Raw genomic sequence first — 25,619 nt, 5'->3', positions numbered from 1 at the left:
CGTTACTTACTGAGTAAACGATTATTGAAAAGCCATCACTGTAGTGATCTATTTTTACGTTCATCAGATGCCACTCAGACATGCTCTCATCCAAGTCACGAAGACCTTGAAATCCTTGAAGTTCAATATCTCCACCTACAATTTGAGAAAAATATAAACTCATCAGGGTTTTCTCCAGATTTAATCAGATGGAAAAGTCAAGTATTTTATTTCAGGTGACAAAGTCATTGAAGTACACACATGCATTTAAACTGAGACAGGAGGGAAAATAAATGATAGGAACTATACATACACTATAAAAGCTTACCATAGGGTGAGACTGCCATGAAGGTGAAGTTGCAGATTTGAGTGTCCAGAGGAAATTTGTAAAATCTCATCCTGCAGGTGCTTTCCAGAACCATGGGATCATATATAGTTGCAAGACCACTGGAACCAACAAAGATGCTAGAGATTATAGAGCTCCTGCCCTTTCCTGTCCTGTGTAAAAAAAAACATGTGAGTAAAGTGTGAAGTGTATCACGGCCAGAAACAACTCTTAACTGCTGCGAACTCAACATCAAATCTTTCCAGGCACCTGCAAAGGCAACATGCTAACACAAGCTAGTAGCTCAAGGAGACCCCTGACCCCTGAGAGACGCTCAAGAAAAGATTACGCAGCAGCCGATGCTTCACTTTCAACAAGTGTCGACAAAAGCAGAGATTAATAGCCTTGTACATCATGAGAGAAACGATGCTTGTTTCAGCAGTAGAATCAACGTATTTCCAACACTGCTACAAAAAGTAGCAGAGGGACAGTTTTCTCTCCCCCCTCCCTTCAGGTGTGCATTGCATACCCTGAAATTGATTTCTACTATTGATATATATTTTTTTTTATTTAACCAGGTAAATAGCTCAAGATTGCTGTGAGATTGCATTAACTCAGTGGCTTAAGCTCCGTTTAAGGGTGTATTCAGACCTACCTTGTTTGGTTTGCTTGAAACGAACTAAAACCCCGGCGCAGACCTTTTGAGTCGGTGTGAATACAAACCATCGAACTCAGGTGCGCAACAAACGGACCGGGACCCAGCCGAAGAGGTGGTCTCGGTTCGCTTCCAAACAAACCCTGGTACGGTTCGTTTGAGGTGTGAAAGCAACCAGACCTCAGTCCGACCCAGCTCTAAAAATCGTACGGCTTTTTGGACATAACAGGCTCCCGTAGCCTCGCGCATTAAGGGAAATAATTGTTTGGTTTCTATTGCCTACTTCTTTGATATAAGACGCGGAGGTAATCTTTAGTCTATCTTTCAGACACTTTCATCACTCTGTTCTTTTATTATCCAAAACATTTAAATCACACAGACTATGAACAGAACAGCAGCAGTCTGATCCTCCTCCTTTCCCCTGCGCCACATACGTCATTTATAACCTCGGCCACATTCATCATAACACCGGTTGATTGCCCACACATAGATCTACATTTTTTACACAATTAAATATTTTCGTACCTGTACTAAATGGATGAAATTGTTGCTAAAATGTTTAATACCAGGAGAGTGAGTGCAGCATGCAAGTTCTCCATTATTCTCCATGTTTACTTTCATCTTGCGATTACGGCTTTACCCCGCCCTAAACCTTTTTATCCAATGATTGAACGATCTTCACACACATGGTTTTGTTTATGAATTCTGGGCCTCATACAAACCGCACCAAACCAAAAAAGAAACATTGTATTTGGTCCGAACCAAAGAAAGCGGACTAAAGGACTTTCCTGGTGTGAATACACCCGTAGTTAATTTCTGGTTTGTTAGTATTTTAAAGCCCAACTTTACATTTGATCTCTTTTAGACTATTTTAGATTCTGTAATAAAATAAAGTACTATATTATTATATTTATATTTTAATTCCCCTAATAGTATTTGCATTCTGCTGTCTCAGCAGTTTTCCTTCTCCAAATAATTCACCTTACTTTTTGTCTTGCATTTTTCCTTTTTGATTTACAGTATTTCAATAAATTCTTTTACATTCTTGTGAAACACGTCTCTTCAGCTTCGAACCTGAGTGTCCTTAGTATTTACCTGTTGTGTATTTCCTGGGGTGCACGCCCCTAGGTGGCATTGTCGGCTATTGTTTAACATAATTAGTTTCCACCAAACCAAAATCCCCCCTCCATGCCACACACTGAAAGTTTCCATCACAATGTTGTTTTCAGACATTTAGCATGCTGCCAGTGCTGTAGCCTTTTTTATATTAAAGAGCATTAAGGTGGGTTTTTATGTTTGTGCTCATTATAAAAATGTGGGATTATGTAAGGGTTCACTTTATATATTTAATTGCCAGTGAAGTGTAACTAATTATGTTCAGCAATGACAAACTAAGTGATGTATTACTTTTACGAGTAACAACCCCAACACTGAAGACCATGCACATGAAGTCAAACTAACATTTCTTGGATGAATATATCCGGCCTCCACAAGAGTTCTCTTGGAAGAGAAATGAAACGCATATCACAGAACTCAGATGGATCCCATTTGATGAAATCATTTTGCCAGGACTAAAATGAACAAAGGGGAGAACAGCATTGAAACAACAGAAGAAGAGATGAGCATTCGGCCAATCAAAATGTGCTCCTCAAAGAGAACTCACCCTTACTAAAACAACATAAGAAACAAGTTTCTGCTCCTTCTCTATCTAGGGAAAAGTAAAAAGATTTAAGGTGTTTTAAAATGTCTTTTAAGTACAAGCTTTCAACAAGCAACAGGTCAGATACTGATACATGCACATCATTTACATTAAATTCCACATATTGTGAAGAAATACATTTAAAAACACAACACTGAAGGTGAGTAGAGTGCAGTCATTAGTAGTGTGTGTGTGTGTGTGTGTGTGTGTGTGTGTGCGGGGGGGGGGGGGTCGTATTAAAGTGGTTTCTGAATACATTCTTTCTAACATGAAGAAAAGTCTTTAAATGAACATTCAGAAGTTTTAAGAGTTCCTTTCATAAACAAAATGAAAAGTTTAACCATCACAAGTTCTTTGACAGAAGACAGAACTCATTAAATTCACTTACCACATCTAGAATGGCTTTTATTTGAAGAATCATCAGTACTTTTGTCTCCTTTGTATGGTTGTAAACTGGCCGGGTCATAGCAAACTTGACTTTGTCGGTCAAATTCAAGTGGTTCACAAGAGTCGCATGACTGCACTCAGGAGGCCGTTGAGCTTCAGAGGAAACATAAAGACACGTCACTTTGTTAGACAGGTTTCTCGTCCTCAGGAGGACATGAGGAAATAATATTAATAACTTTATTTATATAGCACCTTTAAAAAACCAGATTTACAAAGTGCTTTACAATCATCAATACATGAAAAAATCAAATATACAAAAACATAAACAACAGCAGGAACTGTCATGATTTAGTTTTGCGTGTGTGTGTTGTACCAGTCAGATGTTTCCTCGTGTTAAACCTTTTGTGTAAATAAATCGTTTTGGGTCCTCCTACCTGTTTTTCAACCAGTGATCGTGACAAAATGAACTGACCAAGTATAGACCCAGCAGATTATTTTTGTTGTTACTCAGAGCCGTCTCCCTTGCAGTGGTTCTATTTTCGGCACACAAGGAAGGAGAAGATGCCAAAATTCCTCAAGATGTCCAGATTCAATCTCCTCAAGCTCCTTAGTAGATTTTCTGATGGACCTTTATTTGGAGTAAAGGCTCCACAAAGCTTCACCTCAGGCTTCGGAGCCCAGGCCTGAACTCAAGCCTTAACAAAGACCTGAACTCAAGCCTTAACCCAGGCCACAACTAAGGCCTCGGCTTATGCTGCAGCCCACGCCTCAATTCAAGCCTCAGAGCTTCCTGCTTCCTGGTCCCACTGAGCGCCTCCTGCTTCCTGATCCTTCAGAGTGCCTCCTGCTTCCTGATCCTGGTCAAACAGAGCGCTGTCTGCCCCTAGTTCCAGCAGAGCGTCAACTGCATCCTGTTTTTGTACCTGCAGAGCACTCTGTCCCTGTTCCTGGGACTGCTTAAGCCTGGTTCATACGGCAGGATAATTATGCCGATTTTGGCCTCAATTCTACCCTTCTAAAAATCGTAAGGACGCCCCGATCATCATAAAATAATCTTATAAGATCATCCTGCCGTGTGTGGTGTGTTCAGACTACTCTCCTCTGGTCGGAAGAATGTCGGGACCGCTCCGATCTCAAATCAGGGATATTCAACATGTTGGATTGTTTTCATCATGTGTGGTGTTCCCCCCCAAGAGGAAACAAGCACGGGGCTGTTGACTGTGACGCGTAGCCAATCAGACAGCGAGGTGACAGTGTAGCGAAAACACTGGTAGCAAAACAACAACAACTCACCTCCATATTATCATGTAGCAAGTACAGCTCATGCTCCCGTTGTCTCCTCTCCTTTGACCGATGCCTCTTTTTAAAACGTGTTTTTCAGATAAAAACAGCACAAACGATCCCTATTACATCACCCGTTTGTGGACTCTGGAATCACGTTTGATCTCGAGAGGTTTTGCGAGATTTCCCGTCTGACGTTCGCGAGTGGTTCGTGTGTGTTGATGTTGCCGTGTTACCACACACTGTACGACCAAAACTGTAAAATCTCGGATTATTTATCGCCATGTGTGTGGTCTCTAAGGTTTGGGAAATCGGCCGGCAATTTTAAAATCCTGCCGTGTGAACCAACCTTTATCTGCGTCTGTGTTCCTGGCTTGCTGAGAACCTTCGACCCCTTGTTTTGGATTGGAAGGTCCATCCTGTTTCTCTGTTAGCGGTCCGGCCGACTCTTGGGATCCTCCGTGGGAGATTCTGCCCACTTCAGTGTCTCCGTTGGTGGATCTGTCCCCTTCTGTTTCTTTGTAGGAGTATTTGCCCACTGTCTCTCCGTGGGAGGTTCTGCCAGCTCCCGTTTCCTGGCTGGACGTCCTGCACACTATTGTATCTCCATGGGTGGCACCACCGGCCACTCCAGGGCTCTCATTTGGAGTTCCAGCAGCTGCTACATTCTTGTCGGATTTTCCGGCGGCTCCTGCCCCCACGTCAATGGTCCGGCTGGCCCTTTGGCGGAGGTCCTGCCTTTCGCTGATTGGCCTCCCGGCTGCCCACCTGGCTGCCCCTCTGAACTTATCCCCCTTGTTGGTCTGCCACTTGGCCGTCCCCCTGAACTGATTCCCATGTCTGGTCGGTCTTTGGGCCGTCCTCCCGAACAGCATTTAGGCCGTATGCCTGAAGGTCCGGAGTGACTGAAAAGGTCAATCTAAAGGTCACCTTTAGATTTTAGTCTCGACTTTGGAACAACCAGGAGTTTTAAAACATTGGGCTGGTGAATTTTTACATACCTCCTGTAGAGCTCTCATTGTACGTTTGTTGATCACCAGGAGGGTCTGTGACACCAGAGGAATTTCCACCTGAAACAAAAGATTATACGTCTTTCTAATTTTAATATTTTCTTGCAAATGTACTGCAGTACCTCCCCCCAGCAAGAACCTCTGAAATAGTTTTAAAACAAAGGGCTGGTGCATTTTTACATACCTCTCCGATTGTAATCAGGTGTTGGATCATTATAGGTACTTCCATCTGACACAAAAGAATATACATGTTTCTAATTACAATATTTTCTTGCAAATTCACTCCAATTACTCCCACCAACAAAGACCTCTGATATAGTTTTAAAACAAAGCACTGGTGCATTTTTACATACCTCCTGTAGAGCTCTCATTGTACGTCTGTTGATCACCAGGAGGCTCTGTGACATCAGAGGAACTTCCACCTGACACAAAAGAATATAGATCTTTCTAATTTCACTATTTTATTGCCCAAGTTTATATCTAAGTAATATATCTTCATGACTTCATTTATGACCATAGATTTGTTTGCACCCGGCAAGATCGACATCCATCATGACACAGATTACAAAACAGGTGTAACAACAAGGGACATCACTAGTGTTGTTGTCAAAAAAACACTAACCGAGAACCCAAACAAACCAGACAACGAAATTTAGTGATAGAGACAAAACCAAGACCGTAAATATCAATTAAAAATCACCATCTTGGGTAGCAGTCATGTCTCATTTAGACTGTGACACTGGAAAGGTTGCCTCTGAAACCGTGGGGTGTCAGTAAAATTGTTATTTTCAAATCAAATCAAAGTAATCATGTGGAAAAATCAGTGCTGAGCTCAACTGAGACCTCAAAAAGTTGACTCAATGTCATGATGGTGTTGAAGGTCTCACACAGGGCACCATAATGTTTGGGTTTTGCAGAAGCCAATATACGGCCAACACAGCACAACATTTATGTTGGGTTTATTCCTTTAAACTCTGAAGCACTTTGAGATTCTCAAATGTAAAGTTCTCTACAAATGAAAAGCATTTTTATTTTATAAAGTACAATTTAAGGGCGCGCTGGTGACGCAGCGGTAGCGCACGCGTTGATGCGTTGATGCTCAGTCCTCGCGCGGGCGGCCCGGGTTCGTGTCCGGCCTGTGGCTCATTTCCCGCATGTCTCTCGCCCTGATTTCCGCCTCTATCCACTTTCCTCTCTGTGATGAAGGCATAAAGGCCAAAAATAAATCTTTAAAATAAAGTACAATTTGGCAAATCTAATTAACAGTAATAAATATCTGTATTTAATTCTTAATATAAATCAACATAATTATTTAACTGAGTTTAATATACCAAGGGCACCACTCTGATATTAGAGAACAACCAAATATTACAATATCAGTAGGCATTTGGTCTGGGGATAAACTAAGGCAAAGTTTGGACAGACTGTCTAAATGTCTAACACTAGGCATAAAACCTGAATTAGCTGCTTGCTAGTTTTGTAGTGCTGAAGGATATATGTGTTTTCTGCCTGCAAAGATTGGACCTCATCCTTCAGGGTTTGGATATGGTTCTGCAGGCTTTAGTTTTCTCCAAAAGAAAAGATAATTTCCTTCAGCAGAATTCCTTTAGGGATTAACATTTTTGAATTACTGTGTATAAACAATGCGACAAAGCTGGTTTATTAAGGGCCTCACAGGGGGCACCAATTACGTTGGGGTTTCGCAGAGCTAATACGTGGTCAACATTTATGTTGTGTTTTAAAATGTGGTTAAAAAAAGTTAAAAGAATAATTGTTCATTATTAATATAAATAAACAATTGTTATTAAACTTAACTTAAATATTTCCAATACTACAACATTAGAAAACACAAGAAAAGGGACTACTATTTAACCCACTAAAACATGGTAAAAACCGAAAAAAATAATCACAGAAATAATCACATTGATTAAGGTTCAACCAATCTGAGTGGAAGCTTAATCAATAATTTCATTCAATTTAATCCACAACTAAATAATGTCTTAAAGAGCATATTGCAGGTTAAAGACAAAACTTAACTAATCATAGGAAAATACGTTAACAATACTGTTTTTAAAGAAATTCTGAAATGAATAACCCACAGGGTCTCCTGGAGATGTTTTAGTCTTTGCTCTTTACTTCCACATTCAGCTGTGACGTAACATAAGGGAGTCCCGCTGAATCCCCATTTGTTTAACATAGAAAATCATGGATCTGAGTGTCACTCCCGTCAATATAGAGGAAGAAAATATGTATTCCTTTACATATGATGGTCCACTGGCTTATTATTGTGAACCTGTTAGATGTGATAGAGAGCAGAAACAGGCAGGATTAAAGGAATAACGGCCTCAGGAGAGAAGCTGTGGTGTGAGGAGAGACCCGGAGCAGGCGTCCTGCTGAGTGACAGGTGTCAGCTCGCCATATATGGGCGAGTGCTGTGTATACATCAGCATATGTAAAGTTTGAATCCCATTCAATCAATTAAAAAACAATTTGTAGAAGGGGCAAGTGCCGATCATTCACCTTTACATTGTATGGGAGTTACTCGTAAAAACAAATCTGTACAACGTATTACGGTGCCGCGCTGTGCGAGAGAGAGAGAGAGAGAGAGAGAGACAGAGAGAGAGAGAGAGAGAGAGAGAGAGACATAAAACCCGATTACACGGCCTGTGGAAATGCAGCACTATGTCTTTATTGTTTATTCCTGATGCAGCCCAGTGCTCACGTTGTTATAGAAAATACAGTGCATGGTGCAGGATTCTCCTGATGTGAGTTCACAGCGATGTGAGTTTAATTCTTTTGTGCTGCCTTCTTGTTTGTAAAGTGTTTCATGCTCTCGGTGCAAGACAAGTTCCCCCAGGGGCAATAAAGGCTTCATTCATTCATTCATGCACGTACGCATAAAGCCCATCAAAGCAGAGTAGCAGAACGTCATGTGACGCATTGTTGAAAAAAAGCGAGTTCTAAACAGCTACGCTAAAAACAGCCACTTTCTCCTCTAAATTAAATTAGAGCTCTTATGTGTTGAAGAACATACAGAACATTGATGTACTTATTCTACAGCCCTTATCAGACAACATGAAGTGTTCATTTAAACTTTTTTTAACCTGCAATATGCTCTTTAAGGCAATGTCAAAATAGGTTGTGTACAGAAATAACGAAAGAAAGTAAACGTTCAAAAACTGATTCAATAAAAGCACCAAAGCTGCAGGAGCAACTTCGAGTTAAGTGCCTTGCCAAGGGACACTTCGGAAACCCTGACATTCTGTTTGAGAGATGACTGACTATACCAACTGAGCCACCGTCACGGTAAAATAGAAAATAAATAAAATGAAGAACTACTTGCAAAATCCCACTGAGAGACACGTTCTCCTTCTACAGAGTACCAGTCAAGAAGGCGACAACATTAGTTTGATACAAAGAAACAATTTTAAAAACCACTACAACAGTGGCACGTCTTTTAAGGAGCAGACAGATGGTAGATATTTGACTTTTGTTTTCCAAGCTGAAACACAAACCAAACTGTATTCTTCTCCTTCATATCAGACCTTTGCAATCGCATGCATCTAAAAGAAATGTCCCGGCTTACCTGTGAGGAGGAGCAACAGGAGGAAACCTGCGAGCATCCTGACTGAGCAGCGTCTGCACAGCCTGTAACAATCCCTCTCCTTTATGTTGTCTGTAAATGTTTGTTGGACTTTATACATCAGTGCTCTGTGCTGAAAGAGGGCAGGACACTTTATTTCATCTCTCATTTGCCTAATGATAGAAACTCGACTAATCCAACAGGGAAGTGGTTTTAACCTCAACTGTTTTATGAAACAAAAACATGTTTACGTCTCACTTCATCCATTGAGGCTGGTAAGATTTCCTGGAAAAAAGCACTTTAACATATAAGAGCTTTAACCCAACACGTCCAAGAAACAATTAGCTGCAGTGTTAAAAGAGCTGCTTCTTCTTCAAGTTTTGTTCCCCATTTAGAAAGAACTCAGAACTTCAGCACAACACTTTGTCCTACGCCCAGCTCAAAGGGTCTTGGTGCAGGTGTCTCTCCTATATTCCACCTGATGCAGCTGACTTATTTAAGCTCAGTGCTCACATTGTTTGAAGGCAAATGTCACTGTTAGCACCTACAGGTGTGTTGGTCTTAAAATGATGTGAGGTCAGCCTGGAGGACATGCAAATCGACTGCACCTCAGACCACATAAAAACTTGGTTTAAAGTCAACAGCACAGAAAGTCCCTGCTATTCAGAGTAAAGTAGAAGGACTGACATACATACTTTAGTTCATAAAGGACTGCTCAGTTAAATATATTTCTTAGCATTTGCTGCTTAATAGATAAATTAGTTTCCTCTGTAGGGTGGCTGGACGATAGGGTGAGGAGCTCAGACATTCATGGGGCGCTCAGAGTAGAGCTGCTGCTCCTTCACATTGAAACGTTGCCTTGTGTCTATTTAAGAGGGTTTTGGTTGGGAGGGTCGCCGGTTCAAGTCCCGGTGCGGATCAAAAATCTGGAAATTGGTCTGATAGCTGCAGAGATGCCAGACAACATCACTTTATACACTTTGCTGAGATGTCCTTGCACCAACCAGCTCAGGAGCGCCTGTCGGGGGCCGCTCACTCACTCTGACATCTCTCCATTAATGCATGTCCGGATCCTGATTGTGCATATGTGCTGTATATATCACATTATGTGCATGTTGCATGATTCATAGAGTGTAAAGTTTCCCTTCGGGGATCAATGAAGTAAATCTTCTAAAGACAGAAATCTGTTGTGTAACTAGCAATGCGTCGGCCCACAGACACACCTGGCCCTGCAGGGATCCTTTCTGACAACAGCTCCATTCTTTTGGACTGGCAGCGCCTACAATATTCAGTACTGTATTAGAATAATAGGCCTCTTTCTACTTATAATCAAAGTGTTTAATGCAATAATGTATTGTTGAATAAAGGTTTGCTCACCAAATACAAAGGAATGATTAGATATCCATTGTATGAATCATTGTTGTTCACATTTATATTATATCATGTTTTACTCTAAGTGTTTTAATCTAATTGATTGAGATTTTAGTTCAGAGGTTAAAGGTATTCTGTGAAGAGGATGTGCAGGAGTGAGTGCACATTCCAACATGTGTTTGATGCGGCCCTTTAAACTGAATCACTCACCAAATGAAACATAGGTTCAGTTTAAGGCCCTGAACAGTTAATCACTCATCCACATTGATAGGTTCAGTGGGCCTTGATAGTTAATCACCTAAATGGTTTGTTGCTTAAAAGGAAATGATTACTAGACTAGATGTCTTCTTGTGATTAGAAACAGGCCAGGTAGGAAGTGTCTTCCCCTACAGAAGGTGAAAGGATTCGGGAGTATGATGCACCAATGAGAGAAGCGGAACCAAACATCAGGAGGCGCATAATTTGGAAAGCTGCCCAATCGGAGGAAGGACACCGCATATTCTCAAATGCATAATTTGGTTAGATAATCTCTGTCTAATGTATAAAAGGGTTCAGGGAAAGATAGTCGGGGCTCAGACTTCATGAACTGACCAGGTATCTGTCTGTTGTCAGGGACACATAGTGTTGAACCCAGAGACTCTGTAACTTCTATTCTTGATTCATCGGGTTAATAAACTCTGTTGACCTGAAAGAGACGCTTCCAGTCATTCCTCTCATCCCATCAAAAGAATGCACAGAGATTTGAGGTAATTATTTAGAGGAGTCAGATTTCTATTAACAACATAGGAAAAGGATTAAATAGCAACTTTTATCCTTCACTTGGTGCCCCCGACGATGGGGGATGAGGTTTGATGGAGGACGTAAGTATTGATTAATTTATGAACATTTTTTGAAATATGTTTGATTCAAATTTATTAATTTCTTGAGGTGGTAGAACGACTGCATTGAAGTCTATGGTACAACGTCCAGACCTATCCAGACATCGAGAGGCCTCACAAAAACCAAAGGTGAACACAAACCTTTTCCATAAAATTGTGCACATTGGAAAATCTAAATTATCGTTGTCTCTTTTGGGTATAGATGGTGTTAATGTCTACATTTAGAAAATTGAATCAAGAATACAAGTAAGCGATCGAACAGAAGGCCGTACGAAGAGAAGTCAGGGGTGAGAGACTGGCTGTGAAACCAGGGGCGAGAGACTGACTAGGAAACCAGGGGCGAGAGACTGGTTAGAAAGCCAGGGGCGAGAGACTGGTTAGAAAGCCAGGGGCGAGAGACTGGCTGGGATAAATGTTGGGCTGGGTCTTTTCTTCTGACGCTGAATGACAATGTAAAGAAGGCAACAGGTTGAGCGCTGGTCATTTCAGTCGACAGAGAACTGTGTGTGGGATCATTGGGGAGGCGGTGAATCAGCAGAAGTGTATTAAAACTGTTTGTGAGTCTGGGATAGAACCCCCAGTGACTGGCCGCAGTTGTCATTAGGACTGCCGTAGAAGCTTGCCAGTCAGGACTTCAAATAGGGCATTGCGTCCATACATTTTCTACTGTTCACGTGTATATAGTGTTTTCTGTTGTGTGTTAATTTGAACTTAAGTTCTGCTCCTTAAGTATAAATATTTAGAAATATATATATTTTTTCGTCCATCGCACCTCCTTTCTCTTTTATCTCACTGGTTCAGAGAGTGGAAAGGGGAAAAGTAGTTGTTTTTTCTTCTACCCTGTTACCGGTATTTTGAGCAACACCTTTAGCTCTACCTGGTAAACTTGTGAGGAGCTGTGTGTGTGCTGGTGGAGTCTTTGGATGTGTGAGTGAGTGCTGTACAGCCTGAGTAGATGTGTGTGTGTGTGTGTGTGTGTGTGTGTGTGTGTGTGTGTGCTGTTGATGTCTGTTGATGTGTTTGTTTGTGTGCTGTGTGGTAAATGTGTAATTATTTTGTTTGAGTGTGATTGATAAATAGAATTTTAGTGTTAGGCAATAATAGTGGAACATTTCCTGAAGGAGAGGAGTAGATCTTTTAAAATTCTTCTTAAGGTTTATAATAGATGAACTATACATTTGCATAGTTAAGAGGAGTTGTTCCTTTTTAACTGCGAGAAGATTTGTTTTGGGTTTTGGCTGTTTATTGGAAGAGTGGGGCTCTGGTCTGTGTGCTTGTTGACTCTGTGACCTGGGTTGATCTGATCTATAAAAGGGTTCAGGGAAAGATAGTCGGGGCTCAGACTTCATGAACTGACCAGGTATCTGTCTGTTGTCAGGGACATGTAGTGTTGAGAGACGCCTCCAGTCATTCCTCTCATCCCATCAAAAGAATGCGCAGAGATTTGAGGTAATTTTTTAGAGGAGTCAGATTTCTATGAACAACATAGGAAAAGGATTAAATAGCAACTTTTATCCTTCAACTGTAAAAATAAATCTTCCAACTTTAATATATTAAAAGTCAAATCTCTGGAGAATGTTTATTATAGGACATTTTTCTCCATCATCCGTCAACACCCACAGGCTGTGTTCTGAGTGTGCAGTACAGAGCAGTGGACAGCTGGAGTCACGAGACCAAGGAGTTCCTGTGGTGATTACTGAATCACTCATGACATCCTGAGATAACACCTTATATTTGGTATGAAACCGTAGAAAAAAACTTGTACAAACACGACAACAAACTTCTTGTTGTCAACCGACAAACGACAGAAATGGGTTTTATTTTGAAAATAAACCCAGTGTCTGACTTCCTGTCCAGCTCAATCTGCTCTTTGGTAAATTGATGAATCGTTCTCCGGCATCCGGCAGCAATAGAAGCCTAACACAGGAAGCACACACATCGACTAAATTGAAAACCTCTGCTCCACTGCCTTGGCGGAGTGGTAACAGATCAAACACACACCTGATGGAAGTAAGGAGGTACCACTCTCAAGAACACTGAAATGAGCACCAGAGAATATTTTACTTGTCATGTTTGTTTTGCTTTATGAAGAGTTTGATACACGTCTACAGAGCCTGTAGTGACAGAAGATATCAAGATTCATTTCATACATGATTATACACAAAACAATCCAAAACGTTTGCATCATAAACTGCATGGGTTAATGTTTTCTCTGCTCATTTGATTGCTTGAGTCAGATTTCTGGTTGAACAAAACAAAGCCTTATGAAGATGCATGCTAAAACCTTTCATGCACTTAATGGCACGCTACATATATTTTGTTTTTACATTTCACATTTATTTAAAACCCCTGTGTTTTTTTGTTATATTATATGGATGGGTGTTAAGACACATTTATATGCATGCCTATATCCATCCATGCATTATCTATACAGCTTCTTGCTGTTAAGGGCTGCAGGGGCCAGGAGCCCATCCTAGCTCTCATTGGACGGTTCCCCAGTCAATCACAGAGCTGACATATAGAGACAGAAAACCAGCCACATTCACACCTACTGGTCATTTAGAGTCACCAGTTAACCTAAAGAGCATGTGTTTAGACTGTGGGAAGCCGGAGAGAACCCACGGATATACGTGGAGAACATGCAGACTCCACACAGAGAGGCTCCTGACAGACGGGGGAATTGAACCTCCCTGTGAGGTATCAACGCTAACTACTGTCCCATCATGCATCCTGCATGCATATAAACACTTACCACATCATATCTTAACAAAGGCATTATCCCAGCTCTTTACTTTTTGTGAGTGCCTACTTCTCAGCACATTCTTGATTACTTGACTTTATTGATCACACTACTTGTTTTCCTCAGCGAACCAACGTGAAAACAGAACACCTAAAAACAAACTGGCAGTTATGACATAAACAATCATGTAGATTCTGTTGATCGTTTTAGTCATTCTGGTCCAGTAGCCGGGCTTGTCTTCGTCCTTCCTGATGCTGAGCAGCAGCTTCAGCAGTTCTTCAGATATCTTCTCCTGGCATTCCTCGCTCACTCGGCTGCTGCTACCCTAAAAGTTTATAAACATTTATAGACATCATGATAGTGAGGCAAAGACTGGACAGACTGTCTAAATATCCAACGCTAGGCATAAAACCTAGCTGAAAAACCTAGCTAAAATTAGCTGTTTGGTAGTTTTGTAGTGCTGATGAATAAATCTGATTTCTGCCTGCAGGGATTGGACCTCATCCTGCAGGGTTTGAACATGGTTCTTCAAATTAACATTAACAATTATCCTTAATTAATTAATAATATAAATCAACACTATTAATAAACTGGGCTTACTAAACCCAGGGGCACCACTGTGATATCAGAGAACTACAAATTACAATGTCAGCCTCAAATTAACTATGGTAACCACCAAATATGATTTAAACAACAGGGTTTCTCATCTCCTGTGGAGTATATACACCATGGAACAATCTCTGTTAATGTTAACATACAGCTTCCTCTTTACCTCTTTTGCCACCGGCAGCAGTTCAGATGCCGTCTCACTGAGGGAAACATCACGGACACAGGTCGAGTGAACCCATTTGTTAATGTCTGTGAAGATATACGAGACAGGTTAGGGAATGTTTGACATCAGGACTACTTCATTTGATCAAACGTATTGAACATGCTGAATATCTGGAGTAACATCTTTGCAGCTCCTCAAAGTAACCAGCTGTGACCCTTTTTTAATCATGTATATTTACACATTTTTTAAATTGTCACCTCTAAAGCAGTTTTGGAGTTTCCCATGCTTGTCAGTGCAGTCTTCTTTCAGTTTTTGGTCTTTTTCTGCGTCTTTGTCTTGTGATACAGAATCTCTTTCCATCAGATACATCACCAAAATAGTCTCCAAGAGGCTCATCATCATCAAAATGAAAGTCCCGATACAATAGACCGCTGAGGAGAAAGCAGCATTACGAAAGATCTAAAGTCTAAAGATGACGACACATTGAGTAAGAATTTGCTGTTAAATGATTAATCAACAAAGGCAGCCATTGAACGTCTTTACCTATGAGGGGGATCCTGTCTGAGGAGGAAGGCAGGATATCATTCAGAATCAGCTGCATCACTGTGACAGCCAGCAGCACAGTCACCTTGAAGCTGAGCTTCTCACCTCCGCTGTCTGAGATCAGGAAGGAGGCCAAGTCCAGACACAAGAAGAACAGGATGGGCAGAATGAAGTTGAGGATATAGAGCATTGACTGCCTCTGTATCGTGATCTGTGAAATCATGTGGAAAGTTAAGATGGTTGACAGAAAGTCTATATTCAAACACGTATGTCTAAATACGATCACATAACTTCAGATTTCATATCGATAAATTGTTTCATGATGGAGATATTTCCAGAAGGAGCTGCATGTGTGAACGCAAATAGACACATTTTTCATTGATTGATTGGGGCATGAGACAGCAAGTTCTGAAATCGGCATGGGGGAAAAGAGAAATCCTTCTGCAGGGATCAAGAATCTTTTTCGAGCAAGACTTTACACCTAAAATCCAACAGGAACGAAACCAAGTGCACCCACTTAGAAAACACAGGTGAAATCCCACATCATCTACCCAGCAAGGCTCAAGGTGTTTGGAAAAGACTGAATAGACATCTATGAAGACGTTATTCTGTTTCTGTCACACAGCGGTGGGGGGTGTCTTGTCATGTTTTGTCTGTCTTGTGAATTTCATGTTTTATTTTGAAAAGTAATAGCTTATTGATAAGTGTGTATTTCTCTTTGTCTTCCTTCCTGCTTCATGCAGTGATTTTGTGTTTGATTATTTTTAAGATCATTTATCATAGCCTTTTTAGCCTGCCTTTATTGCAGTGATTTTGTTCTCTCTAGAGTTTTGCTTTATTTTAGGATTCAGGTTTTCGTAGCCTACTTATTTTATCGCTCTGTCTTGTGGTCATTTGCGTGCTTGAAAAATAAAGATTTTTTTTGAATACGTTCTCTGCATTTGAGTCGTCCCCTTTGTCCAGGCCTGACAGTTTCAATAGTATCTTTAGTTATATTACAAGTATTCTTCTTCCTGCTCTGCTTATGGACAGTGTTATCATCACGTTGTGTTATAACAGTAAATCAAATATGAAGGTTAATAGACTTGTATTTTTATTTTCTAGTTTTCTGACTACTCAAAGTCAGGAATGTCTAATATATAATCATTCTGTGTATTATTGATGGTTTCATTTGAAGCAACAGAAACGTTTACCAACTAAAGTCATGAATATTCAGTCACAGACGGTACTTACTGAGTAAACGACCATCAGAAAGTTAGAATGACTGTTGTGATGTATTGTAGTGTTCATCAGATTCCACTCAGACATGCTCTTATCCAAGTCATGAGGATCTTTAGATCCTTGAAGTTCAATATCTCCACCTACAATTTGAGAAAAAAAAGTCAAGTATTTTATTTCAGGTGACAAAGTCATTGAAGTACACACATGCATTTAAACTGGAGGAAAAATAAATGATAGGAACTATACATGCTAAAGGCTCACCCCCGGTTGTGAATGTCGTGAAGGTGAAGTTGCAGATTTGAGTGTCCAGAGGAAATTTGTAAAATCTCATCCTGCATGTGGTTTCCAGAACCATGTGATCCATTATAACTGCAAAACCCTCGGAACCAACAAAGATCCAAGGCATTCGAGAGGTCTTGTCTTTTCCTGTCCTGTTTAAAAAAAAAAAAAGATTTTGGATTAGACTTCTTTCTACATTTGTTCCCCTACAGTGAACTAGGAGGGGATTTCTTTACAAATGTCTCCATAAAGGTCTCATAACCTGTATAAAAAGATTTAAATTCAACTCCTGTAGGAAAATCTGATCGAGCTGTTCAAAGTCAGGGTACCCAGAACCTTTCAGTTTAAAATTGAAAATGTTAATCTCTGCCTTGAGTAGCTTGTGAAGTGTTGGATTAGAAATATGCACACTACTTTGAATTTGTTGGAGGAAAGGACAAACATGTGAGTAAAGTGTGAAGTGTATCATGGCCAAAAACAACTCTTAACTGCTGTGAACTCGACATCAAATCTTTCCAGGCACCTGCAAAGGCAACATGCTAACACAAGCTAGTAGCTCAAGGAGACCCCTGGCCCCTGAGAGACACTCAAGAAAAGATAACGCAGCAGCCGATGCTTGACTTTCAACAAGTATCGACAAAAGCAGAGATCAATAGCCTTGTACATCGTGAGAGAAACGATGCCTGTTTCAGCAGTAGAATCAACGTATTTCCAACACTGCTACAAAAAGTAGCAGAGGGACAGTTTTCTCTCCCCCCTCCCTTCAGGTGTGCATTGCATACCCTGAAATTGATTTCTACTATTGATATTTTAAATTTTTTAATTTAACCAGGTAAATAACCCATTGAGCTCAAGATTGCTGTGAGATTTGCTGTGCTGCAAGAAGGTGAGTGTGTGGTCGCACCCCCCACACCTTCCTCAGTGTACTCTGCCTCTTCACTTAGTGGCTTAAACTCCGTTTTGGATTATTTCTAGTTTGTTAGCATTTTAAAGCTCAACTTTACATCTGATCTCTTTTAGATTCTGTAATATAAACATTTAAAGATTTATTTTAATTCCCCTTTAATAGTATTTGTGTTCTGCTTTTTAACTAGTTTTCCTTCTCCACATAATTCACCTTACTTTGCATTTTTCCTTTTTGATTTACAGTATTTTCAATAAATTCTTTTACATTCTTGTGAAACACGTCTCTTCAGCTTTGAACCTGAGTGTCCTTAGTATTTACCTGTTGTGTATTTCCTGGGGTGCACGCCCCTAGGTGGCATTGTCGGCTATTGTTTAACATAATTAATTTCCACCAAACCAAAATCCCCCCTCCATGCCACACACTGAAAGTTTCCATCACAGTGTTGTTTTCAGACATTTAGCATGCTGCCAGTGCTGTAGCCTTTTTTATATTAAAGAGCATTAAGGTGGGTTTTTATGTTTGTGCTCATTATAAAAATGTGGGAATATGTAAGGGTTAACTTTATATATTTAATTGCCAATGAAATGTAACTAATTATGTTCAGCAATGAGAAACTAAGTGATGTGATGTATTACTTTTACGAGTAACAACCCCAACACTGAAGACCATGCACATGAAGTCAAACTCACATTTCTTGGATGAATATATACGGCTCCCACAAGAGTTCTCTTGGAAGAGAAATGGAATGCATATCACAGAACTCAGATGGATCCCATTTGAGGAAATCATTTCGCCAGTCCTAAAATGAACAAAGAGGAGAACAGCATTGAAACAACAGAAGAAGAGATGAGAATTCGGCCAATCAAAATGTGCTCCTCAAAGAGAACTCACCGTTATTACAGTAACATAAGAAACAAGTTTCTGCTCCTTCTCTATCTAGGGAAAAGTAAAAAAGATTTAAGGTGTTTTAAAATGTCTTTGAAGTACAAGCTTTCAACAAGCAACAGGTCAGATACTGATACATGCACATCATTTACATTAAATTCCACATATTGTGAAGAAATACATTTAAAAACAACACTGAAGGTGAGCAGAGTGCAGTCATTAGTAGTGTGTGTGTGTGTGTGTGTGTGTGTGTGTTTGCGGGGGGGGGGGTTGATTGAATTAAAGTGGTTTCTGAATACATTCTTTCTAACATGAAGAAAAGTCTTTAAATGAACATTCAGAAGTTTTAAGAGTTCCTTTCATAAACAAAATGAAAAGTTTAACCATCACAAGTTCTTTGACAGAAGACAGAACTCATTAAATTCACTTACCACATCTAGAATAGCATTTATTTGAAGAGACATCCTTATTTCTGTCTTATTTCTGTGGTCTTCAACTGGCCGGATCATAGCGAACTTGACTTTGTTGGTCAAATTCAAGTGGTTCACAAGAGTCTCATGACTGCACTCAGGAGGCCGTTGAGCTTCAGAGGAAACATAAAGACACATCACTTTGTTAGACAGGTTTCTCGTCCTCAGGAGGACATGAGGAAATAATAGTAATAACTTTATTTATATAGCACCTTTAAAAAAACAGATTTACAAAGTGCTTTACATTCATCAATACAAGAAAAAATCTAATCTACAAAAACATAAACAACAGCAGGAACTGTCGTGATTTAGTTTTGCTTGTGTGTGTGTTGTACCAGTCAGATTTCAGATGTTTCCTCGTGTTAAACCTTTTGTTTAAATAAATCATTTTGGGTCCTCCTACCTGTTTTTGAACCAGTGATCGTGACAAAATCAACTGACCAAGTACAGACCCAGCAGATTATTTTTGTTGTTACTCAGAGCCGTCTCCCTTGCAGTGGTTCTATTTTCGGCACACAAGGAAGGAGAAGACGCAAAAATTCCTCAAGATGTCCAGATTCAATCTCCTCAAGCTCCTTAGTAGATTTTCTGATGGACCTTTAAAGTAAAGTAAAGGCTCCACAAAGCTTCACCTCAGGCTTCGGAGCCCAGGCCTGAACTCAAGCCTTAACAAAGGCCTGAACTCAAGCCTTAACCCAGGCCACAACTAAGGCCTCGGCTTATGCTGCAGCCAACACCTCAATTCAAGCCTCAGAGCTTCCTGTTCCTGATTCCACAGAGCGCCCCCTGCTTCCTGATCCTTCAGAGTGCCTCCTGCTTCCTGGTCCCACTGAGCGCCTCCTGCTTCCTGATCCTGGTCAAACAGAGCGCTGTCTGCCCCTAGTTCCAGCAGAGCATCAACTGCATCCTGTTTTTGTACCTGCAGAGCACTCTGTCCCTGTTCCTGGGACTGCTTAAGTCTGGTTCACACAGCAGGATAATTACGCCAATCTTGGCCCCGATTCTCTCCTTCTGATAATCTTAAAGACGCCCCGATCATCATAAAATAATCTTATAAGATCATCCTGCCGTGTGTGGTGTGTTCAGACTACTCTCCTCCGATCTCAAATCGGGGATATTCAACATGTTGGATTGTTTTGGCCTGATTTCTCATCACGTGTGGTGTCCCCCCCCCAACCCCCCCCCCCACCCCCGAGGGGAAACAAGCGCGAGGCTGTTGACTGTGACGTGTAGCCAATCAGAAAGCGAGGTGACGGTGTCGCGAAAACACTGGTAGCAAAACAACAACAACTCACTTCCATATCATCATGTAGCAAGTACAGCTCATGCTCCCGTTGTCGCCTCTTTTTAAAACGTGTGTTATGGAAAATTTTACTCCATTTCTACTACGAAGGTCTCGTAGAGTATGGTAGGTAGAGTAAGTAGGTCTCATATCTGAAATGTCTTAGAATACTACATGCACAGCATATTGGGTGTTTTGTTTCCCATCATTTTGTTCCCTTTATTCTTGGGAGATGGTAAATAGTCATGTTGTCTCTTTTCTCACACTAGGGGAGAGATGGCGCCCTGCCAGGTGGGCAGTGGCTCTATGTGGCATGATGAGGAAGTGATCTGTGTAATGTGATGGAAATGTATAAGTGTTCATGTTTGCCTTTTCTCGGGGCCTCTTTCTCTCCTCGCCGTGTGAGAGAGGGGTCTTCCAACGCTTATCTTTCCTTCGAATAAATGTTCATTGAGACCAGATCGATCTTTGGGTTCCTTTTTGAATAGATCTTCTCACTCTTTATTTTCAGTCTTTGGTAATGGGGAAAAATTCCACAACAATTTGGCGTTGTCGGCAGGATCCAGCGAGCTGCTACACGAGGGGAACGGGAGAACGGTGCTTGGCCAGCCTGAGGAAAGAAAAACTCAGTCCACCTGTTTGAACAGGGGAGCCGGAATCTCGTTTCCTGCGTCTACGGCCGCCTGGTTCAAACGGACTTGATCCGAGAGAATACTGGGTGAGATATTATTCAAATTATAAGTATGGACTCTCGGGGAAAGGGAAGACGGGTGTTTTTATGATTTCAAGCACTATAAAGAGGGAAAATCAGGGACTTTCCAAGGAAAAATCAGTGCTCTAATGATTTCAAGCACAATAAAATCTGAAAATCAGGAGATTTTCCAGGGGGAAAATCAAGTGCTCTTATGATTTCAAGCACTATAAAGTATAGAAATCAGGAATTTTTCCTTGGAGACTCAGTGTTCTTATGATTTCGAGCACTAAAAAATCTAAAAGGAATCAGGACTTCCCAGGGGAAAATTCAAGGTGCTCTTAGTACTTCAAACTTATGAAGGTAAGAGCTCTGGATTTTCTCCGGGGGACTCTGTGCTCTTATGATTTCGAGCTCTATAAAATCTGAAAAATCAGGGGACTTTCCAACGGAATATTCAAAGTGTGAGAATATTCTCGTGGCAAGTCAGTGCCCTTAGTATTTCGCCACGATAAAATTAGGAAAACCAGCAAGAGATGTCTTGACTGTAACAGGGGGATCCACTAAGTGTCATGTGCCTTTCCCCGACAGTCCAGTGTGTAATATTATGGGATGAAAAAAAAAAAGAAAAAGAAAAAACAGGAAAAAAGGAAAAAAAAAACAAACAAAAAAACAAATACGGTGAAAAATGTTTCGAATGTCTGAATGAGTGGATGAATGAATATGGATTTCCAGAAGGAGGTTCGTTGAGCTTAAATCAGTTAAAATAATAATAACAATATTAACAAAATATAAATAATAAAGACAGTATAAATAAAAGGAAAACGTAAAGGTGAAAGTTAAGGATTTGGAAAGATATGGGAGTCGTAGCAAATGCATGAGAATGTGGAAGACTGCAGTGAGACTCTCGCTGCAAAAGAGAGAGAGAAAAAAGGTCATGTAAAAGAATGGTAGAGGGACGAGTTTAAAGTGGAGATGTAACTTGAAGAAAAAACCAGTTCAGCCCACCTCCATATAGGTCTAGTGATACCTCACGCCTGTCTCCTTATGCCCCATTGCAGGCACCATTGCAGGCCCTCAGGGGGACGAACTCGGACCTGGACTCCTACCCTCCCATGCCACCGTCCCTGCCACCATTGGAACCAGACCAGCCGGAACCAGATGACCAGCCTCCTACCCGTGGTCAACATGGCCCAGCTGACGGTTCTCCAACATCGCAACGTTATGACAGCCCTAACACTGCCAGCTCCAGACCAAAGAGCAAAGCATCCAGATTGGAATAACACAGACACTGGAATACAAAGCTGCTGTTGCTACTCTGACCCGAGACCTGAGAAACGAGTTCTTCAGAAACACTGACACCGGCGCTATCAGGAGTGTTACGCAGCGCCCAGAGAAGCAAGCTGCTGATTTCCTGCATTGCTTGACGGAAGCCTTTAACCGTCACTCAGGCCTCCTCTGCAACCACATTATGGATGTTGCAGGGCAGACATGCATGTTGTACATAAGATGGTGTCATGGTGTAAGGTATGGAGAGCTCCAAAGACATGTTTTATACGCTCAGGACGTGGTGAATGAGCGAGAAGGGAGCAGAAAAGACAAGAGAGACACTGTCGCATAAGGCTAAGCTCATCATGGACAGTGGATCTGCCGTTTCCAGGGCCTGAAATCTATCCAGGGCCTGGAATCTCAGGCACGATCCACTTCCTTGACTTTGACACACAGCGGAGACGTGTGCTCAGGCGTGGTACATTTCATGCACGAGCACGTGGGAACGCAGCACTGACGGCCTTCATTCTGGAGAAATCCAGAGTTTTATGGCTGCATCAAAATTACATTATGCAAAATACTTCACAGAGTTGCAGTCATGTTCTCTGTGTTGTGCTGATGCAAAACTCGTCTTTTTTATTTTTTAAATAAACATACGAATATAGATGATTAAAGTGACTCAAAATCAGACACAACGTCTGTAAAGCAGCTGCCATGCTCTCTGTGTTCTTCTCCAGTGTGCAGATAATTTAATTTTTTTCCGCCTGTTTGTAAACTGAGCATGCTACACAGTAACATAAAGCATGCATGTGCTGTACTATCACATTATATGCAAGAGGTAATCATGCTCAGGCCCAGTTTTTACATACTTTTTGCTGTATAACTGTCACCATCCGTCTTGGAAACATCCCCAAATATTGAGTCCATGTCGATTCTTCCACCTGAAGAAACATGTTTCGAAGTTCAGTATGTTCATGCCCATGGTCCTTAAAGAGACAGCAGCTGAAATATCAGATAAATAAAAAAACAGCAGGAGGTGTTTCAGACTGACACACTTAATGGTGAAGCTGAGTGTAATAGATCCTGTTTAAAAAAGGTTCCTGTTACTGTTGGAACCTCTGAGACAGCATAGTCTCATCAACAACAACAACAACAACAACAATGAAACAACTACGAAACAACAGCCAACAACAACAACGACAACAAAGCAACAGCCAACAACAACAATGAAACAACAATGAAACAACAGCCAACAACAACAACAACAACAATGAAACAACAACGAAACAACAGCCAACAACAACAACGACAACAAAACAACAGCCAACAACAACAATGAAACAACAATGAAACAACAGCCAACAACAACAACAACAACAGAGAAACTGAAACCCAGAAAATGCCTGTGTGAATGTGACTGCAGCTTGTTCAGTTCAGGGGTTTTGTGTCGCCTTGTTTGGTACCTATCTGGATTACAAGCCTCGGTCCAGAGGGAGGAAGCTGAACATGACAACAAGAAGTTAGGGGGAGGTTTTAAAAGTAGTTTTAAAATAAAGGATGGTGCATTTTTACTAACCTTTGATAGAGCTCTGAATGTACATATGTTGATCATCAGGAGGCTCTGTGACATCAGAGGAACTTCCACCTGACACAAAAGAAAATACCATATTTTTTGTCATAGTCTTCAGGTCAATAGGAAAGCAGATAATCTCATAGAAATCTGGAGCCTGATCTGTTCACTAGTCCAAGACTTGTCCTCTGACTGTTGATCTATTTCTTGCACATACTGTCATCGGTCGTCAGTTCATCATCAAGAGGATCTGCGAGAATGAAGGTACTTCCATCTGATATAAAAGAGTTGACAGAAATATTTTTTTCAATATTGTTTCCATGCACACACCTCTCTTCCTCTCCTACACCGCAGACAGAAGAGCTGACAACCTGAATTTCATTTTTTTTCCAACAGACAAACTCAAATCAAGAAAATGCTTCAGTGGATAAAAACACACAGCATGTCTTTTAAGGAGCAGACAGATGGTAGATATTTGACTTTTGTTTTCCAAGCTGAAACACAAACCAAACTGTATTCTTCTCCTTCATATCAGACCTTTGCAATCGCATGCATCTATAAGAAATGTCCCGGCTTACCTGTGAGGAGGAGCAACAGGAGGAAACCTGCGAGCATCCTGACTGAGCAGCGTCTGCACAGCCTGTAACAATCCCTCTCCTTTATGTTGTCTGTAAATGTTTGTTGGACTTTATATATCAGTGCTCTGTGCTGAAAGAGGGCAGGACACTTTATTCCATATCTCATTTGCCTAATGATAGAAACTCAACTAATCCAACAAGGAAGTGGTTTTAACCTCAACTGTTTCTTCAACTGTTTTATGAAACCAAAAGATGTATACGTCTCACTTCATCCATTGAGGCTGGTAAGACTTCCTGTAAAAAAGCACTTTAACATATAAGAGCTTTAACCCAACACATCCAAGAAACAATTAGCTGCAGTGTTAAAAGAGCTGCTTCTTCTTCAAGTTTTGTTCCCCATTTAGAAAGAACTCAGAACTTCAGCACAACACTTTGTCCTACGCCCAGCTCAAAGGGTCTTGGTGCAGGTGTCTCTCCTATATTCCACCTGATGCAGCTGACTTATTTAAGCTCAGTGCTCAAATTGTTTGAAGGTAAATGTCACTGTTAGCATCTACAGGTGTGTTGGTCTTAAAATGATGTGAGGTCAGCCTGGAGGACATGCAAATCGACTGCACCTCAGACCACATAAAAACTTGGTTTAAAGTCAACAGCACAGAAAGTCCCTGCTATTCAGAGTAAAGTAGAAGGACTGACATACATACTTTAGTTCATAAAGGACTGCTCGGTTAAATATATTTCATAGCACTTGCTGCATAATAGATAAATTAGTTTCCTCTGTAGGGAGGCTGGACGATAGGGTGAGGAGCTCAGACATTCGTGGGGCGCTCAGAGTAGAGCTGCTGCTCCTTCACATTGAAATATTGCCTTGTGTCTATTTAAGAGGGTTTTGGTTGGGAGGGTCACCGGTTCAAGTCCCGGTGCGGATCAATAATCTGGAAATTGGTCTGATAGCTGCAGAGATGCCAGACAACATCACTTTATACACTTTGCTGAGATGTCCTTGCACCAACCAGCTCAGGAGCGCCTGTCGGTCGCCGCTCACTCACTCTGACATCTCTCCATTAATGCATGTCCGGATCCTGATTGTGCATATGTGCTGTATATATCACATTATGTGCATGTTGCATGATTCATAGAGTGTAAAGTTTCCCTTCGGGGATCAATGAAGTAAATCTTCTAAAGACAGAAATCTGTTGTGTAACTAGCAATGCGTCGGCCCACAGACACACCTGGCCCTGCAG

At 41.0% G+C, this 25,619-nt stretch overlaps 1 protein-coding gene across 1 annotated transcript; it reads right to left on the bottom strand.

Moving 5' to 3' along the window:
* Positions 1–5,319: 5,319 nt before the first annotated feature.
* LOC306821755 (uncharacterized protein) lies at positions 5,320–24,445 on the bottom strand (the record flags this gene model as incomplete). Its single annotated transcript, XM_079340329.1, has 6 exons — positions 24,376–24,445; positions 24,015–24,071; positions 23,804–23,872; positions 5,690–5,758; positions 5,521–5,565; positions 5,320–5,396 (listed from the first exon to the last, which is right to left on the bottom strand). Exons 1-6 carry the CDS (start codon positions 24,410–24,412, stop codon positions 5,320–5,322), a joined length of 354 nt encoding a protein of 117 aa, XP_079196455.1. The 5' UTR covers positions 24,413–24,445.
* Between the last annotated feature and the right edge of the window lie 1,174 nt (positions 24,446–25,619).

Source organism: Symphodus melops, assembly GCF_947650265.1.
Source record: "Symphodus melops genome assembly, chromosome: 3".
In the NCBI taxonomy this organism is placed as follows: Eukaryota; Metazoa; Chordata; class Actinopteri; order Labriformes; family Labridae; genus Symphodus; species Symphodus melops.
The sequence above is the reverse complement of the archived record's forward strand: the minus strand, read 5'-3'. Positions and strand labels throughout refer to the sequence as shown.